Source organism: Myotis daubentonii, chromosome 16 (assembly GCF_963259705.1).
Source record: "Myotis daubentonii chromosome 16, mMyoDau2.1, whole genome shotgun sequence".
Classification (NCBI taxonomy): Eukaryota; Metazoa; Chordata; class Mammalia; order Chiroptera; family Vespertilionidae; genus Myotis; species Myotis daubentonii.
In genome coordinates this window covers 39,812,052-39,832,504 of record NC_081855.1, presented here as the reverse complement: position 1 = coordinate 39,832,504, position 20,453 = coordinate 39,812,052, and the positions used below count along the sequence as shown (strand labels likewise).

General features: G+C 37.2%; 1 protein-coding gene across 13 annotated transcripts in view; it reads right to left on the bottom strand.

The window, feature by feature from the left end:
- HELZ (helicase with zinc finger) overlaps positions 1 to 20,453 on the bottom strand; it is a 131,840-nt gene that overhangs the window by 91,392 nt on the left and 19,995 nt on the right. For 12 of the 13 annotated variants that reach the window (XM_059670034.1, XM_059670042.1, XM_059670043.1 and 9 more), the window contains 7 exons: positions 16,294 to 16,418; positions 14,250 to 14,306; positions 10,615 to 10,666; positions 8,980 to 9,055; positions 6,802 to 7,000; positions 6,241 to 6,348; positions 4,869 to 5,166 (listed from right to left, as the gene is read on the bottom strand). In XM_059670034.1, coding sequence (XP_059526017.1) covers positions 4,869 to 5,166; positions 6,241 to 6,348; positions 6,802 to 7,000; positions 8,980 to 9,055; positions 10,615 to 10,666; positions 14,250 to 14,306; positions 16,294 to 16,418 — 915 coding nt within the window. Of the gene's footprint in view, positions 1 to 4,868; positions 5,167 to 6,240; positions 6,349 to 6,801; positions 7,001 to 8,979; positions 9,056 to 10,614; positions 10,667 to 14,249; positions 14,307 to 16,293; positions 16,419 to 20,453 lie in introns of those variants that run through there. The other variant, XM_059670047.1, reaches the window with a different exon arrangement.

The window sequence follows — 20,453 nt, the reverse complement described above, 5'->3', positions numbered from 1 at the left end:
TTTTAAAAAGTTAAAACACGAAAGTAATAGCATAGGAGTATTTTTATACATTTTACATGCTTCCACTCAGTTACATTTATGTTTTGACAATATACAATTTTTAAATATATTTTTATTACTTTCTGATCACATCATATTAAATATTACATAACATGTTCTTAATTTAGCAACTAAATTTGACAGTTGAAGATCATTTTTAGGTCATACTAAATTGTAATGTTAGTGTTACCATACACTGCTAGACACAAAGTAGAAAAATGTGTGATACCAAATTTCCAAATTTAAATATAAGAATTAATCTTCAACATGTAACTTTCAGAGAGAGTCAAAGCAGAATTCCAAATCAATTTTGCCCAGCAAAAATTTTCCATTACTCAAAGTTGTGGTAGAAGGCATAAATGCAGTTTTCTAAGTAAGGGGAAAACTCACTAACTTCCTTCTTTTGTAGATGTTTTTTACCACACATTTTTGAGAGGCACATCTTTAATCCAAAAAAGTTTTTTTGAGAACATATTGTATCCTTTTCTGAACCCAAATTGTACCAACAAGGGGAAAACACTGAAAAAAGCAAAGTTAAAGTTATATATGTTTCCCACTTTGCAGAATTGTCAAACGACTAGAGGGGGGAAATTCATTCATGACCTGCAAACAAAAAAGGTTTGGATGCTTCGTGTAAAAGACAAACAAAAAAAACTGTGGAGTATTTTCCCAATTCAAATTTGAATCACCTAAAGTAGGCAGCTTTTTTTAGTTCAATAATGAGCAATAAATTAGAAAGGTGGCCAGCATGGCTCAGTGGTTGAGAGTTGACCTATGAACCAGGAGATTACAGTTCCATTCCCTGTCAGGGCACATACCCAGGTTGTGGGCTCAATCCCTGGTGTGGGGGGTGCAGGAGGCAGCCAACCAATGATTCTCTCTCATTATTGATGTTTCTCTCTCTCTCTCTCTCTCTCTCTTCCTTCCTCTCTGAAGTCAATAAAAATATATTTTTTAAAAAAAAAAGAAATCTCTGCTATGTAACTTGATTTTAAGTTTCAAGGAGTAATAAATGAATATAACTAAGTTCCATGATCAAATCAGTTTGACAGACACTGAGCCCTTAATTACTGAGATGCACTGGGAAATAAAGCATGCACCATTTTCAAACGTATTTGGACATGAAACTCTTTACCTATTATTAATATGTATAACCCCTATTAATTTCTGTGGAACAGTTTTAGAAACATCACCAGGGGTTCTCAAACTTTTTAAACAGGGGGCCAGTTCACTGTCCCTCAGACCGTTGGAGGGCCGGACTATAGTTTTAAAAAAAAACTATGAACAAATTCCTATGCACACTGCACATATCTTATTTTGAAGTAAAAAAACAAAACGGGAACAAATACAATATTTGTATTTGCATGTGGCCCGCGGGCCGTAGTTTGAGGACCCCTGCATCAAGATAATAAATAGATGACCCACAATGGCCCAAATTTATAACTTTATGGAAGAGAAATATATGTCCCCAACATTAATTTAAGGACAAATACTTACTTAAACAATGAATAGCTAATCAAGTGGAAGAAGTGACAGAGATTATTTCCTATTCAAATTCTAGTTTCACACCATCACTGCATTTTTGTGTGCGTAAAAACCAAATTATATTGTGATATAATTTATAATGTTATGAAAACATGATAAAGCTCAGACCTAATTTAATTCCCCAATTCCCAACTGCCTTTTGGCCAGTTTGTACATGGAATAACACTTTTCTCAGAATTCTAGGCCAAGGAAAATCAAACAATGAACTGGCTGAGGCTAGCGGTGAAATCAACCAGACTGTCAGTTACATTGTCACCAATTTAACAAAGAACTTCTCTTGCTCTCAATGTCCCTGAATGTTATCCACACAAATATTCCAGGAAATGATAAAAATGGGAGACTCCCATTTTACATTTTAACTATTTCAGAATGTTTTATAAAATTGTGATTACACATAAACAAATCTTTTGCCCTCAATTTTTTTGCTGACAAGCATTCTGCTATAATAATCAAAAAACACTAACTAGTACTAAGATAGACGCAGGAAACAAATATTGTTGTTTATGTCCTACTTTCATTTCTCCAAAATTCTGTTGGGACTCTGTACATAGTCACACTGAAACAAATACAGTCACACAAAAAAAAATTTAAGAACTTAACAAAAAACATCAAGATATTCAATGACATCAATTTTAACAGTATAAAAGTGAGGGGGGAAAGGTGACATATGTAATACTTTAAACAATGAAGATTTTTTTAAAAAGAATTTAAAAAGTATCTGACAAAGAAACATTAATTAGTACAACCAGGTCAGCTAATTTAAGCAATGACAAAATAATCAACCAAATGTCACCCCGCTTGCCTAAACCTAGATTTGTTTTCCTTTTTATAATGTTAAAATCTCGTATCATAAAATATATTTTGCACATTTTGCATTGTTCTCCTGAATTTTATTTTTCCGGCCCTTGAAAAACCATTTCATTATGTGAAACTGTTTCAATGTACCCAAATTAGTTCATGAAAATGTTTAACTTTTCTCAACTATTTTCCTTAACTATGTAGAAGTAAATCTTGTTTAAAAGAAAATAGGCAGCCTGGCTGGTGTGGCTCAGTGTCTGAGTGTCTACCCATGAACCAGGAGGTCACAGTTCAAAGCCCAGATTGTGGGCTCAATCCCCAGCAGGGGAAGTGCAGGAAGTAGCTGATCAATGAGTCTCTCTCATCATTGATGTTTCTACCCCTCTTTCCTCTCTCTTCCTCTCTCTGAAATCAATAAAAACATATTTTTAAGTACTCATTAAAAGCAATAGGCAAAGATATCAAACTGCAAAGAGGTCACTTTATAGTATTATTTTTAAAAAGGTAGGCTATAGTATTGTTAAGTACTCTGCCCAGGGTCACACAGGTAATAAATAGAAAATCAGGATTCAAATCCAATTTTATTTGACTGTGAAGTCTATTCCACTGCTCTTTCTCCAACTAGAAAAGTAGAACATATCTGAGAACAAGTAGCCAAAGTAACCTTAATCTCTCAAGTCCATGAGGGTGCCTGAAATCCTCTTCAGACATTTAACACTTTATATTATTAAACAAGCTTTTATTAGCTAGTACAGATTCTTGACAACACAAACTATTTCTATGAGAAATGAGTCATGCGTTACAATCCACCAATCTAAAAGCAAACTTTTAAAATACAACCAACATGTAAGCCAAGACATCTTTTCAGAATTCTATTTGAGGAAGGGATGCATGTTGATTTAAATCTCCTTATGATTGAAAAAGGGTGCTCCCTAGTTATCTCAAGTTCTAGTCTCTAAAAGCAACTTACTAGTACAGGCATAGGCAAACCACAGAGTGCAAGACAAATCCATCCTGCTGCTGTTACTGAAAATAGTTTTATTGTAATATAGTCACGCCATTCACTTACATATTATCTGGCCCTTTACAGAAAAAGAATTTATATTAGTAAATATAAACCAAATATTTTCATTTTGTCAATGATCACAGTTATTTGACTATGGGAAATAACATTTTGATTTCAAAGATTACTAAGATGACAAAAACAAAATACAACAGAATAAACACAAGTAAAATAAATCAAAGTAAATGGGAAATCAAAGTGGAATGAGTCTGGGGAATAATATTAGCATACATACAAGGGAGTAATGCCTAATTGTTCAATTTGGACACAAATGTTGCTTTAACCTTACCAGCAGCTCAAGTAAAGGAGACAGAACCAATTCCACCTGTTTGCTATGTCCAAAAAGTTAAATCCTAGCATTTGCTCATGAAAAAAACAAATTTTAGTTCTTATAAAAGGGACGGGGGTACAAAGGAAAAAACATCCTCCCCAATATGGTGAGTTAGTCAATACCAAAGCAAGTTTCATACAGTTCTGCTACATGAAGTGTTTGTTAATACTTAGTATTTAGTAAATAAAATAAAGCACCTATATATCCAACCAAGCGCCAAAGAAATGTAGGCTAATGTGACCTTTTCTTTTGGATTCTGGCATAATATTTAGGTGTATGCAGCAATATGGTAATGACGGAAATTCATCGTCTTCTACAGGTGCTTACATGTTGAAGTCACGGACTTCTTCCTAAGGGCACATGGGTGCAAAGGCACCTGGGTCTCCTTTACACTAGTGAATGTACAAAACCAACCTATGAAAGCTTATATTTAGGACTTTTCATTCAGAGATAATGCACTAACATCATCAAATTGGACAGTCAGTCAAACATGAAATAGACACTGTAAGTGTACTCACGATTACCATTAAAATTATACTCTATCCAAAGCAATATTAAAAGCTTTTATTGAGCCCTGGCTGGCTTGGCTCAGTGCATAGAGCATCGGCCTGCGGACTGAAGGGTCCCAGGTTCGATTCCAGCCAAGGGCACATGCCTGGGCTGCGGGCTCAATCCCCAGTGGGGGCATGCAGGAAGCAGCTGATCAGTGATTCTCTCTCATCATTGATGTTTCTCTCTCTCCCCTCTCCCTTCCTCTCTGAAATCAATAAAGAAATATATTTTTTTAAAAAAAAAAAAGCTTTTATTGTGCTAAAGTCATCCTACTTTAAAAATGAAGTTGGGAGACCAAGACAGACCTGATCATCTACTCATACAAGCTTTGCCTGATGACTGTATAAAGAGAAAGGGCATAATGTGAACCATTCTAATCCTATTACATAGTAAATGAGTGAATTAATTTGAGATTTTTTTTCCCCCCTAATTATTCCCTCCCTATTCATGGAACATAGAGGGGCCAATACATATCTTTCAATGTTGTTATGAGCATCTCTTTTAATACATCGTATCAGGGGAAAAAAGTCTAAATATTACCTTCTGTAGAAGCTGCATCAATCATTACTCTTTGCATGAGTACTGGTTCCAATCCAAAGTCGAAAACTATGGTTTGGCGAAAAGTTCCAAATATTTCTGTGTTAAATGCTATCCCGACTTTATACACGTAATGATCTAATCCATTTTGGGCCATCTTTCCTCCTATCCATTCTTGACAGTTTTCTGGGACTTCTTGTGATACCTGGGTAGTACTATCTCCGGCAGATATTGCAATGATACTAAAATGAGGACGATGAGCATCATAAAGCAATGCTACACGATACAGCATTCTTGCAGGCTACAAGGAAGTTAAAATAATTCATTGAGTACAAGGGGGTGAAAAATCCAATTGTAATTGGGCTCTTCAATGAAAATATTTCCATAAGGGAATTTTACTTTCCCATGCTTCTAAGATAATATTTTAAAAATACAAATTGTGCTCATAAGGCATTTAAGAAAAAAAATCATAATGACTTTAAAAAATATGTTGTTAAAAAATAATATTTATGTCAATTATACTTCAACAAAGCTGAAATTTTTTAAAAATGATATATTTATGCTACATCACTAGCTCCCCTGCTCTTTTCTGTGATATGTTCACCTTTCACTGTGGCAAAGGCTATCACTGTATGACCATCGACCTCCAACTTTCCATGCCCTTGGCCTAAAAAAGTTTTACCTATCCTCAAGTAGGAAGTCTTCACAGGCGGGCAGTTACCCCTGAAAGTACTGGATTGGGTTCAAGGCTGAAGCTAAATGTTCCCAGAGTTTTCATCCCAAGATGCACATGGTACAGTGGAAGAAATGCCACCAAAAAGTACACAAACTTTTCCACTGCATATATTTACAGAAATTTTTACTTTGCTTCATTCTTAAAGTCTGAATATTTTACTTCAAGATGGGATGTACTGTGAAATGTCTCATTTTAAAACCCCATTATTATAGAATTTGTGATTTCATCAAATCAAATGTAAAAATAAGTTGCCATTATTTTAAGATCTTAGAACTGCCAGATTAAACAACTTGATTTTTAAATAGTTAATTATAAGCCATGAACCCCATTCCATGTTCCAAGTTTGGAAGACAACAAATCGAAGACCTCTTTACCAAATCAATAAATAAATGAGCAAGCATCAAACATCTAGAAAGATTTTATCTCAAAATCTGAAACAAAAATTGTACCTTTAACGATCAAAATACAGAAATACACGTTAGAGTAACATAGAACCTACATTAAAATGTACTTAGATTAAAACATTTTCAATGCTCTTTTAACACAGAGATTTAAAGGTTTTAAGAAAATTGGAAAAAATTCACATTATTTGAGTAGCACAAAATTCATACCTTATCAAAAAAAAAAAAAAATTCATACCTTACAGGTGAGAGCAAAAGTCCATGTCTGGTGAGACTTTTTGGTGTTGACAGTAACCGTCAGATCAGGATTATGCTCTACCTTTACTCCTTCAACACATTCACTAAGCTGAAAACAGAGAGCAACTAATGTTACATTTCCATTCCTAAAAGCTCATACCGAACTTCAGGCATACTAAAAACATTAAATATCAACAGTAAGATGTGATGGAACTGTTTACAAAGCAAAGTGTCTTATACATTAATTTTCAGTTTTTTGTTCTTACAAAATATAATAAAGCTAAAATAAGAGACATAGAAAACAAACAAAAAATGGCAATAAAAACTCTCTGAATGAAAATAAATTAATATAATACCTACAAAATCTCCAAACGGCTTAGTTTTTACTCTTTATTTTTTAGCAAACAGCTCTACTTTTGCTACTAAAAACGCTTTATCAGAATCAAGCTCTTCATACAGAGGATAATGAAATAAACCAAAATATAGCACAAAATAAAGTCAAGACTCAAACAAAATCATTATTTAAAACAAACAAACAAAAAATGCAGTTTATTTTCCTCACCACTTTCTCAGGAGATAATGAATTCATCCACTTTTCTATCAAGGTTTCCATGTAACTGCCTGAGAACTGTTTATTCTCATTTTGCTGTTTCAATTTTATCAACCGTGAAGCATATCTTTTCTGCCATTCTGCTAGTTCTTCCTGGGAATGTGCTGAAGTACACTGGGCACCATACCTACAGATTCCTTGCTCTAAAAATCTAAGTAGAATAGGAAAGACTGTTTTATCATATACTTTGTTGGACCATTTAAAAGATAAACTTTCAGCATTTTCCTTCCAACTCTTCAATAACAAAAACAAAACTTAGTCTCCTGAAAGGCCATATTTACCACAATGTCTTGCACAGAGAAGGAAGGAGAGGTTTAGAGAACATTTACAATAGTTCGTCAAAACAGCAACTCCCCATATTAACTGACCTTCTCCTTGAGAGTAAGGGGGTGCTAAAGCAGAGCATAATCATAACCACCCCACCCACAAAAACCACCACCGAAAAGGTAGCTTCCTTCGTGATGAAACAACTCTATCAGTTCCTCTTAGAGCAGCATTTTTTATAGCAACACTGACATCAAGTGGATTTGCTCGTCAAACACAGGTATGCCCTACTCCCCAAAATGATACGACCTAAAGAAAAGGTTCCACAAAGAACTTCATTCTAGAAAAACTTTACTATATCAGTAACTTATCATTTTAAGGCTTCTACTTTTTACTTTTACTCTTTTCTCTATTTCTATTACCAATATTTCACTGAAAATATTGGACTATATTAATTTGCTTGAAGTTTTAAAGATTAAAAGTTTTATATTAGAAACACAATTCAAGAGATTAAATTCTTTAATAGCTAAATTCATAAATGTTCATTTTAAAGGTTATAGAACTAATAGTCTCTCAGTGTTTATAACTCAGAAAATTAAATTGACAATTCAGCCAAAAACTGATAAAAATACAAGATGTCGATCAATCATTTTTTTAAGTTTTAAATATCTTGCAGAATTATGGGTCCAACTAATTTTTAAATGATCGAAGCATAATAAAGCATCTGACTTATGATAAGAAAATTAAACTATAAATAGCAAAATGAAGACAAGAGTGATATTATATCATAGTTTTTCAACTGGTAAAATATGGATAGTAAGAAATACAAAATGAAACACGGCACAATTTAAATTATCAAATGGCTCACTTTATTTGGAAAGACAAGTATATATAAAGCTTTTCTTGATGATATACAAAGCATTTGAACTTAAATTGTACTACTTATGAAGTTCTCTTATGCATCATAAAACATCTTTAAAACCATGCATTTATTTCTCTTAAGTATGTCTTAGTGAGCCAAATATTTCAACTTTCTATTGCTGTATTTTAAATTATTTCCCTAGAAACTGAAGATTGGATACTCTCATTTGGACTATAAATTTTCTTACATTTCCTTTGCATAAGTGGATTGTTATCTAACTCTCCTACAACAGGATGCCACCAGGATTTTCAAAATTCACTACTTAGTTTATTTCTACTATAAAATCAAATCTGATGTCTTAACTATTCAATCATCAACATTACATATCAAATTTTCTTCATTATCAAAAGCAATCTAGAGTAATGAGGTTTTATATCTAAAATCCCACTAGTTACTAGTGCTTATAAAAAGAACTGAAGGGTTCACCTTTCTAAATGTGACTAATAATTCTTTCCACTCAATACATAATTATTAAGTTCTGAAAGGTTAGCCCTTCAAATATAAATTACTCAAATTCTTTATAAGGATTACATGAAGACAGTATATTTTTAAAAGGTTATTAAAATAATTTAATAATTCTTCATCTATTTTATCTTCTATTTCAGTGTATATAATTTCAATGACCATAACAGATAAATTTCACATAAGCAAGAGACCAGCAATTAAATTCAGTCATATTAATCCAACTGGTATTATAAGAGACTTCTAAACAATCTCCATTTATATCATTGTTTTTGTAATTAACAGAAGACTCATCAATATGGCTTTGATTTTTATTTTTTAATGACAATGACCATCATGGCTTCTGTTTCAAACTGAAAATAAACCATTTTACTCAATCATTATATTTCTTCCTTCACGTATTTTCTTTAAAAAAGTGAAGGAAAATTAACTATCCTTTGAATAAAAACATGTCATGGGTTTAAAAAAAAAATTCACGTTACCTTTTACACAAAGTATATTCCTCGCTGCTTGTGATTCCCCTAGGTGGTGGGCGGAAATGCCAACCATTACAAGATCCTAGAGAGTAATCAGGATATAGTCTTATCATTTGAGGCTTGCTAATAATTCTGATATTTTAATGTGTAAAAAATTCTATAAACCCTCCACACACATCATCCCAGATGATGTAAAAAGAACATGATATACTTGCCTCTACCAAAAAAGTAACTGACCAGTCAAGTGAGTTAAATCAACCATATGAAACTTAAAAATCACTGAAGAAGCAGTTACCAAGCAGCTAAGTCAAATCTATGACCCTGACTCTATCCTAGCAACTGGTGGGCATATTTCCAGTGTAGTCTCTTTCAAACAACTAACAGGGGGAATGTTGGCATGTTTATCATTTTTCAAGTATGAGATGTGTCTCTACTAGGAATACTTCAGGGATGAGAAAATTATGTATCCTGGGAGGAAATTTTAGAAAACAAATTCCAGTACTGAATACTGAGGGAGAAGTTCCATGTCACTACCCATGTTCCTCAGGATCTGTCTGACATGTCATTGCATAAAGTAATCCTTTTTCACAACTGAAATAAAGTTCAAAAAGTCGAATTCTAAGGTAGGAGCTAAAAAAAATAACATGTTTACTTCTAAATACAATGAGCTTTTATTTGTTTAGAACAGGGGTCCTCAAACTTTTTAAACAGGGGGCCAGTTCACTGTCCCTCAGACCATTGGAGGGCTATAGTTTAAAAAAAAAACTAGTCGGCTGCTAAGCAACAGGCAGCGGCAGCAAAAAACACCCGGCGGCCGGATAAATGTTTTTGGCGGGCCACATGTGGCCCACAGGCTGTAGTTTGAGGACCCCTGGTTTAGAATATACTAAACCAGGGAAAACAGGGCTTCAGCGAGAAAAGACTAGAGTTACAGAGGCTGAGCAGGACAAGTTTCCAAGGACCTCCGAGCCATTACCTATACCTTACTCCCTCATGAGTCACTGTGCCTCCCTGCCCCATCAAAAAATATTCAGCCAGGTTGAATTTAAAGCTGGGTTTCATCCCTTACTAGCTGTGTGACTGAGGAAATTGCTGGACCTTGGTAAATATCAGTTTCATCACCTCTCAAAAAAATGTGGAAGGGCTCTAAGAAGTCATCACACATTTGGCGAAAGCCACTACAGCCGCCCACAGTATCCAGCAAGCACTCAGTGAAGGCGGGTCTCTCTTCCCCTTCCTCTGGCAAGAGGAGATTTTAGTGGTGGCAGAACAACTCAGTTCACAGATTAGAACTTCCAAAAAGTACTAATTGTACTGGCCTGAGAGAGAGAGAGGAGGAAAGACTCCCCCCTCTAAGGACTGCTAAGAATGAGTTTTAAACTATGTGGAGGCAAGAAAATGAAATAGATAACCTTTAGAGCTACCTTGTACCACCATTACTTCATTATTCTAAGGAAAGGGGCCAATGAAAACAATTGCTTTCATCCACACATTTTTTAGAATTAAATTTTTTTATTTTTATATTCTCTCCTACAACTCCACTTCCATGTATTGTAACTCAATAAATTTCCTCCCAATAATCAATTAAAAAGCAATGTCCAGATCATAGTTACTAGAAGTTATGCAGAGTTTGGTACTTACCCTCTTCTAAATCTTCCACGTGATATCCAGAGAGGACGTTACTAGTTGCTGTCTGCAATTTTTGAAATGAAAGATATTTTTATAATAAGAAATATCCAATTGATGTCAAATTAAACTTGGACATTTTCAATATTTTTTAAAGCCTGAGTCTGAATACTTAGAAAAATTTAACATTAATATCTCAGACATGTTTTGCTCTATGTTAAACTATATTTAAACACAGAAAAGAGTAATTGTGTGGCCCTCATTAAGAACACTGATAAGATTTCCTACATAAAAATTACCTGGTAGCAAAAGAACAAAGGTCTAAGTCCCCAATCGGGAATCCACAGAGTAGCGCCTTCCATCCACTTACTCTTTTCGCTCTCCTCTTCCAAACACCCAGAGAATGACCAACTAGCCTTTTCTCCTCTATCAAGCGGAGCGCCACTTGGGGGCCTCGGAGCACATCCCACTAAGTCCCCCTCACTAGGCGACGAGCCCTTCTCCACAATGGAGACCACAGAGGGGACCCACTCACTCTGACCTGCTGGTTTTCTTGACTTCCTTGGTGCAGATAAATCCTCAACCTGTCCCTTTGACTCTAAGTTTACTCTAAGCTCCACACCCACAATTCCAACTGAGTGCCACCCATAGCACTTTCTATTAACTATTCTACAACATTTTACATGCTGATCACTGCCAGCCATGCACAGATCATTGTCAAAAAGCCTGCAACTTCCCCTTTACGTTCCCGCCCCTCACAGGGGATCTGGCACATACTGGGTACTCAGTAAATGGTGATGAATGGCTGGATGCACTTCGAACACAATATGTCCAAAACAAAATTCATCAACTTTACTGCAAATCTAATCCTCTTTCTCTGCTCCTTATTTCAAGTTCATCCACTCAAATTTCCCAAAGAGAGGACTGAAATTAAGAAAACCATCTTGAACTCTTCCTCTTCTGTCCTGCTCTGAGAATTTTCCAAATCCTGCCCAACCAGGTGTAGAATTCTCTTATTCTCTCTACTCCCACTGCCACGTCCTAGGTAAGGCCCTCGTTACTACCTGTCTCATCTATCCTTTAACCAACTGATTGCCAATCATACCCTGCGCCAAGTCACCTCTGGGTCTTCACTTAGCTACCTCGGTGCTTTGACCTCAGTTCCCACATTCCTGCCTCCCTGGTTTCCCCAGAGTGTTCGCCTCTTCTTTCCCTGCCTGTACTTCCATTATTCAGCACTTACTACCCACAAGCTGCCCTCTGGGTACAGTAGCTTATGCATCTTAGACTGGTCCATCAGATTGTTTTTCATTAATACCTCAGCTTTCAAAACCCACAGAACCTTGAACAGCATAGGCACACAGTGAATGCTGAACTGAATCAGGAGGAGGAAATGTTATCCCAAGGTGAAATGTGGAATGTCTTGTACCACAGAAAGAATGTCATAAATGCTAATTGGGTATAACTGAAACAATAATATCACTATAATTCACATGTTGTTAATTAAATTGGACTTTCTAGGTTGGGCTGGAACTGAATCACTATAATAACTCTACTGGAAAATGCCTTCTTATTCTCAACACTGCTTACTAATAAGTTTTTAAAGACAACCCATTCTTTTTGTAAAATGAGGACTGTATATAAGAATGCATAAGCTAACAAATCAGTTGTAATTGCTCACATTAGAAGGATTCTATTCTCGCAAGAAAAGATACATTAAAAGATCTCTTCAAATTTTATGAGCAAGTTCTAAATGCCATAGTCCCACACCTGCCCTTAAAAAAATGATTCCATCTACACAGAATCTATAATAATAAATAATAAAAGCATAATATGCTAATTAGACCAGATGTCCTTCTGGACGACCTTCCGGATGAAGCCGGGACTGCAAGGGAAGCCCGGGTCCCAGGTGCCTGCTGGAGAATGCAAGGGAAGCCCGGGTCCCGGGTGCCAGAGGGAAGCCAGTGCCAGCAGCCGGGGAAAGGAAGGCCTACTCTTGCATGAATTTCATGCATCGGGCCTCTAGCATATAAATATAAAAACTTGCCTTCAAGTATGAATTTAAAGGATCCCCTCTAAAATATTTATCAAAATAAATTTATCAAATATGCAAAAAAGATGGGCATAAAATGTTTTGGTCATAAAATGAAGGCTAAAACATTTATGATCGTTAACTGTTAGAAGGGAAAAACACATGGTGTGTTTCCCGCATCAGCATCTGCAATGGTCTGCGAAGGGGCAAAGGAAGCCTGAGCTGACACTACAACTTGCAGGCTGGGAGGGTCTCAAACACACAACCTCAGAGCTGGTTAAAAGAGAGAAAGAGAGAGAGAGAGAGAGAGAGAGAGAGAGAGAGAGAGAGAGAGAGAGAGAGAGAGAGAAGAGAGAGAGGGAAACTTGGCCTTGATGAATATTTGGTCACCATTGCTTTTAGGTTCCAAAGTACTGCGTTTGGTTGTGTGTGTTTTTTTATGTGCTCGGATCCCAAGACAGAAGGGCAATATGAATTAGCTTATGATCTTCAGTCTTCATTGATGCCTTCAGGGAAAGCAGTCAAATTTCATAGTGCTAGAATTCCTATAAATTCACCATCAAAACTATTGATTTGATATTTTAAATTTTACTAATATGTATTGTTTTTGTTCCCATTAGCTAGCCCTCAGTTGCATATCTTTATCCTCATCCACTAGCATTTACAAGTTAAATACCAGCTCAGCCCAATCCTATATAATAAAGATGTAATATGCAAATGGTCCTTACGCCATGAAGCCTAACAACCGACCACATCACAACCAGATCAGCAGGAGTGTGGGGCAGCGAGCTACAAGTGGGCTGCAGAGAGCTACAGGAGGGGGCAGGGCAGCAAGCAATGAAGGGGGGGGGGAGCTACAGGGGGGTGTGGCAGCGAGCGGAGAGCTACAGGAGGGCAGCAGCAAGCTACTGGCGAATGGATTCATGTGCAGGGCTACTAGTCTTTAAATAAAAATTGTAGCTATTTTTAAATGTCATGTGCAATGATAAATAAGGGAAGCATTGTTTATTAACTTTTTCTAGATGGATTTTTAAAAATAATTTCAGTTCACTAACTAAAAGAATACTACTTTGGTTACATAAAAAAGAAATTATAAACAAAACTGCCCTAGCCGGTTTGGCTCAGGGAATAGAGCCTCGGCCAACGGACTGAAGGGTCCCAGGTTCAATTCCTGGTCAAGGGCACATGCTTGGATTGTGGGCTCGGTCCCCAGTGGGGGGCATGCAGCAGGCAACCGATCAATGATTCTCTCTCATCGTTGATGTTCCTATCTCTCTCTCCCTCTCCCTCCCTCTCTGAAATCAATATATATTTTTAAAAAATAAATTATATACAAAACTAAATCATTTCAAAAAGTACAGTCACAAAATAAAAGTCAAGTGATATTTGTGACCTTAAATGTCACAGTATTATAAATATTAAAAATAAAATTTTACTAATATCTACATTTGCATATGACTCACAAGCTAGGTTATAAAGGGTCAGAAGGTTCCACCACCCCACCCTTACAGCCTTGCTGTCTTAGCCAATGCCCAATGATTTTCCAAAATTTAATACAAAACACTTACTAGCCAGACTGAGTTAAACTTTCCAAAGAAATCCAGCGAAATAGTCTTACCTCTGTTTCTGTGAGAAGTGTTTTTAGTCTTGTTAAATCTTTTGTTACCATCCCATTCTGAAAAGGTAAATAAAAAAGGGGAAAACCGATTAGTATATTAGTTCTTGACTATGGGGACTTAATTCCTCAACTGTTTCTTTGTAAAGAAAACAATGCTACTCCTCACCTCCCATCCCCTGTCATTAATCATGATAATCAAGTTAACTATCTATGAGGAAAGTTAAAAAGGTTAATTTAACAGAATAAAATATATAGTGTACTCTAAAACACTGTATTCACCTTCCATAAGAGCTTAAAATCAATTCAATAAAATATTCACAATGGGTATCACCAAAGAGCAAGATAGGATAAATGAAAAGAAAAATAAGCCTAAACTTTTTTAAAACTTTTTTCCCTAAAACTAATGAGCTTATATTTGCAAAGTGGTGAATTCAATCAGTTACCCATGAATCAGATTCACATAAAATAATAATGGCACTTTAAAGTTGGCTCATTAACAAACCTGATAAAGGAAAATATACAAAATATTCTCTCATCTGAAATTCAAATTTCACTTGAGATTTAAAGGCAAATTACTTCTTCCTAGTTTAAAAACTTAATAGGTAAAACTGTGCAATATGCTAAACTTATATTAAAAGGTTCCTTATTCTTAATAACAGAGGTATATTATCACCTACTTAGAACTAAAGAGCTGTAACATTTTGCTATATTAATACATTTAACCTTTAATGTGAATTTGGTGAAATCAAAAAACAATGGTAAATCAATTAACAATATACTACACAATAATTCCTTAGAAATAAACTGTTCTCTGAGATAAGTCATTACATTACACTCAGCAGTATACCAAGTACTCTCCTAAATTCTTTTTTGTCACCAAATATATTTATTTCCATTAAAAACACAACTTTATGCCTGATTTTCATAATTTCTATCAATTCAAAATAAGGGAATAAAATAAGGGATTCATGCTATATAGCACAGTATACATATACTTTCTTGCTTTCACTGTTTTTCATTATGATTCCTAAAAAATATCAGAGAATTTTACAGCAGTTACCAACTGGTGAGAAAAAGAGTTATACTATCTTCTTATCTTCCAATTCCTACAGATTGCCAACTCTCAAGTTCCAAAAAAGAGTTTTTCAATTATGTCAACCAAAAACAAACTCTAGAAAATTAAATGCTACATAAAAAAAAAAATTAATCCCAAAGTCTGAATAGAATTAAATAGCTCCATCAGAATAGTCATGAATATCAACTTACACCCATACCTTCTTCAAATATAAAAGTAATTATTATATAGTTTAGATAAATGTAAACATTTTATGAAATTAGTGGCCGAATTTAAGGACCCCATAAAATCATATATCCACAGGAGAATTTTAAAACATAACAGAACCAAAAATATTTTCAAGTTCTGAATTATTTAGCTATCCTACACTTTCAAAGTTTCAAAAAGCACCTGCAATTCATATATATATATATATATATATATATATATATATGCGCACAAAACTAAATATATATAATCACAAACTATAAGAATCCAATGGTTAAATATCAGTTTGTTGAGGAGAAATGTACCTATGAACCTCATTTCTGGTAGGAGAAAATAAGAAAGAAAATGCACACTAACTGTTTTTCCCCACAATATTCCTAAGGAGTCAAATACATGAATCTCTTTTCAGACACTCAAAATTAGAATTCATTACCATATGATTTCACTCACACGTGGAATATAAAACTGAAAGCAACAAATGAACAAATGGGATGATCAAACAAACAAAAACTCATAGACCAAACAGTATGATGGTTACCAGAGGGAAAGGGTGTGGAGGGAGTAGTGTAGTAAAGGGTAAAGGGGGTCAAATATATGGCGACGAAGGAGATTTGACTTTGGGTGGTAAACACACGATGCAATATATAGATGACAAATCATAGAATTATACACTTGAAAACTACCTAATTTTGTTAACCAGCCACCCCAATAAATTTATTTCTTTTTAAAGCACTGAAAAAAAATTAGAGTTCATCAACGTACCAGGGACTCTCCTGTTAGTGACTTGGCAAGAATGTTGGATACAAGTTGAAGCTTTCCTTTCAGCTGCATGCAGCAAAGCACTGCCTGAAAAGCACCATCTCCCTTGGCCAGTCCTTCTCCCAGCACTGTCAGAAAAGAACAGCTATGCTTAATCACATGACATGTAATACACATTTTCCCTGATTTTAATATTGGCATACTATCACAAGCGTGACTTCTTATACACTAAAAGAAAAACTTCAAGTACTAGAGGAAGGGTGATGTTTCAGTTCTGTCCAAGACATGCATAAAGACAAGAAAATAAAACTCTGGCCAGTGTGGCTCAGTTGGTTGAGTGTCATATGGTATACCAAAAAGGTGCTGGTTTGATTCCTGGTCAGGGCACATGTAGGAGTTATGGGCTTGATCCCCAGTAGTAGGCGTACATGAGGCAACTGATCAATCAAAGTTGCGCTTTCTCATCAACGTTTCTCTCTCTCTCTCTCTCTCTCTCTCTCTTCCTCCCTCCTCCCTTCTGCTCTCTCTCTTTTTCTTTCTCCCTCACCCCCCATAGCCCAAAGTATTTTTCCCAAATTTTTCAAAAGGAAAATTTTAATGACCATAAAAACTAAACCCTTTGGTCATTAATAAAGTAAAATCATTCACTGCTTGGATAAAATTACATTCTCTGAACCAACACTTCAAAAATAAAAACAGATTATTTTTAAGAGAATATAAATTTATAATTTATAAATTCTTGTCCTAAATATTAGCCATTTAATGCTTGGCAATAAACCTCATTTTCCAAAAATATATTTGGGGGCGGGAAGAGTAGTATATATAAGCAGACTCCAAACACTGGAAGGCCTACCAGGTGTACCAGTTAATAATGCGGATTTCTTCAATGGATGGAGTTACACATCCATTGATATGTGATTTGTTATGTATGCTATTTCGTTGTATTGACAGCAAGCTTCAAAACCTCATATGTCAAATTTTCTGAAGGTGTTAACATCATAGATATCTTTACGCTTAAAAATGTGGAATTTCGCCCTAACTGGTTTAGCTCAGTGGATAGAGCGTCGGCCTGCGGACTGAAAAGTCCCAGGTTTGATTCTGGTCAAGGGCATGTACCTTGGTTGCGGGCACATCCCCAGTAAGAGATATGCAGGAGGCAGCTGATCGATGTTTCTCTCTCATTGATGCTTCTAACTCTATCCCTCTCCCTTCCTCTCTGTAAAAAATCAATAAAATATATTTTTTTATAAATGTCGAATTTCGTGCCAAAAAAAGAGCATTTGTGGGAAGTTTTAATTCATTAATTTATTCTGAAGAAAAGTGTTGCTGAAAGTTATCGTATACTCCAGGAAGCATATGCTCCATCTCAAGATACTTGTGAATGCTGGTTTAAATGCTTTAAAAGTGATGATTTCGATGTGAAAGAGAAAGAACATCCATGTCAGATGAAAAAGTTTGAAGACCAACAGTTACAAGCATTATTGGGTGAAGATGCGTGTCAAACTAAAAAACAACTTGCAGAAAGATTAAACGTTGCTCAGCAAGCAATTTCCGATCATTTACAAGCAATGGGAAAGATTTTAAAGGAAGGAAAATGGGTGGTCTGCCTCAAAACAAGAAAAGTTCTATTGGGACGGTATCCACAAATTACCTGAAGGATGGGGGAAATGTGCAGCTAGCAATGTTTTGAGGCAAACCATTCAGAGACCCAATTTTCCACTTCTTTGTATGTTTTACTTTGAATAAAGCACTTTTGAGGTTTATCTTGAAATTATCGTGTTTTCTTTGATTACAAAATCCGCATTATTAACCGGTACACCTGGTAAATCTAAGTATTAACTAGAAAGTAAAATGTCCATATCTTGTAAGTATCAAAAAGTATAACATCACCCAGAGTAAGAACGTAAGAACACTGTGGGGCAAATCTCTGACCAGTATCCCTTTGGCCAAATCTGGGTTTTCCCCCAATATTCTTCTTCTCTGCCTGGATCCTTTTCCCTCGCCCTCACTTTTCTTCCAATTATCTATATATATAAAAAGCCAGTGTCCAGGATGACCAAACAACCGGTCACCATAAGGTGGCACTGACCACCTCTTGGTCCCTCCCACCCCCCCCCCCGCCCGCAAGCGGGGTGGGGTGGGACTGGGGACTGATGAGCGGGTTGAACGGCTGACCTCTTGGTCCCTGGCCCTGGCCCGCAGGCTCCGATGGCTCAGCGATGGTGAACGGGGGAATAGGGGTAGGTGGTGGGAGGACCAGGCTTGGCTGTCAGACCGTTGTGATTACCAGCTCATCCCCGGCTGCTTGGGGGCTCAGGCCTGTGGGAAAGCAGGCGCCAGTGACTTCACCTCCATACGCATGCACCGGGCCAGCCACTGATGGAACAAGCTTCCTGCTCGGGGCCACTCACGCCGGGGCGGGTAGGTCGTGGGTGCGTCACACAGCATCCATCAGCACCTCAAGCCCCAACAGCAGCGGCAGCAGTAGCAGCGCCCGCGTGAGTGGCTCCAAGCGGGCAGCGCGTTCCATCAGCAGCTGGCCCAGCGCACAAGCATGGAGGTGAAGTCACTGGCACCTGCTTTCCCACAGGCCTGAGCCCCCGAGCAGCCGGGGATGAGCTGGTGATCCCAATGGCCTGACAGCCCTGCTGCGGAGGCAGCAGAGGACTGGGGACTGGCGAACGGGCAGAAGATGGCCCTGATTGCAGGAGGCTATGCCTAAGGACCCTATCCGCACAATTTCATGCGCTGGGCCTCTAGTAATAAATAAACACTTTGGACATGTGGGCTGCAGCTGTTGTGACATATTGTGTCCTTCCTACTAAAGACTTTTATAGATAAAATGTTCCCTTTATGAAATACTTTTGGAAAATGAAAAGCCTTAACACTATTCAATGCTATCTATACCTAGAACCTTCTGAATATTTCAGCTTTACATACTGTAATACGCTTTTCTTTTTAATCCCTGCTATACCTTGCTCCTTTCATTATTAGGTCCTTAATCCGGTCACACAAATTGTGATCTCCTTGGGTTTGCAATGAGCATTAAAGTTAAGCTCTTATTGCATACTAGAGGCCCGCTGCACGAATTCATGCACTCATGGGGGCGGGGGGGGGGGGGGGTCCCTCAGTCTGGATTGCAAGAGGGCTCAGGCCAGGCCAAAGGACCCCACTGGTGCATGATCGGGGCTGAGGAGGGATGTGGGAGGGCTGCAGGCCGTGTCTAGCCCGTCTTGTTCAGTCCTGATTGGCCGGACCCCAGCAGCAAGCTAATCTACCAGTCAGAGCATCTGCCCCATGGTGGTCAGTACACATCATAGAGAGGGGTTGAGAAGCCTTAGCATATCATTAGCATACTATGCTTTTATTGGTTGAATGGCCAACCAGACGACTGGACACTTAGCATATTAGGCTTTTATTATATAGGATTTTTGGAAGGACTCTTTCCTTCAACTGCAATTTATTGTAAAGAGGCTTGGACTCCTTCCTTCTCAATATTTTCATACTTCTCAATATTTTCAATATTCCAGTTTAAATTTTAGAGATAATTCATTTATGTCCCTCAACTTCCTCATTACTATACAAATCCTATATAATAAAACCCTAATATGCAAATTGACCAAACGGCAGAACGACCAGTGGAACAACCAGTCACTCTGATGCACACTGACAACCAGGGGACAGACGTTTAACTCAGGAGTTGCCCCTGATGGGGGCAGCTCCTGAGTTAGGTGTCTGCCCCCGAGAGGGAGGCGACCGGTGGCAGTACCAGGGGGCAGAGCCAGGCAGCAGGCGGCATCAAGCCTCCAGCCAAGGTGGGTGCCAGCAGGGCCCCTGCCCGCCCCCCCCCCCCGCCCTGATCGCCCCACCTGCAGGTCGCTCCACAGATGGCCCTGATTGCCGGCCAGGTCTAGGGACCCTACCCTATATATTGGAAACAGTCTCTTAGATTTAAAAATTAAAACCTGGCAAGGCTACTCTAACACTGAAAAAACAGGATGATGCAGCTATGACATGAATGGACTCTGGCTTGCACATTTTGTGGTCAACCCTGATTCTGACACTTATAACTGTGTGACAAAGCCATTTACTTAACTCTCTCTGCTTCAGTTTTTCCACCTACAAGATGGGGAAAATGGTACTACTGCCTCAGAAGCATCATG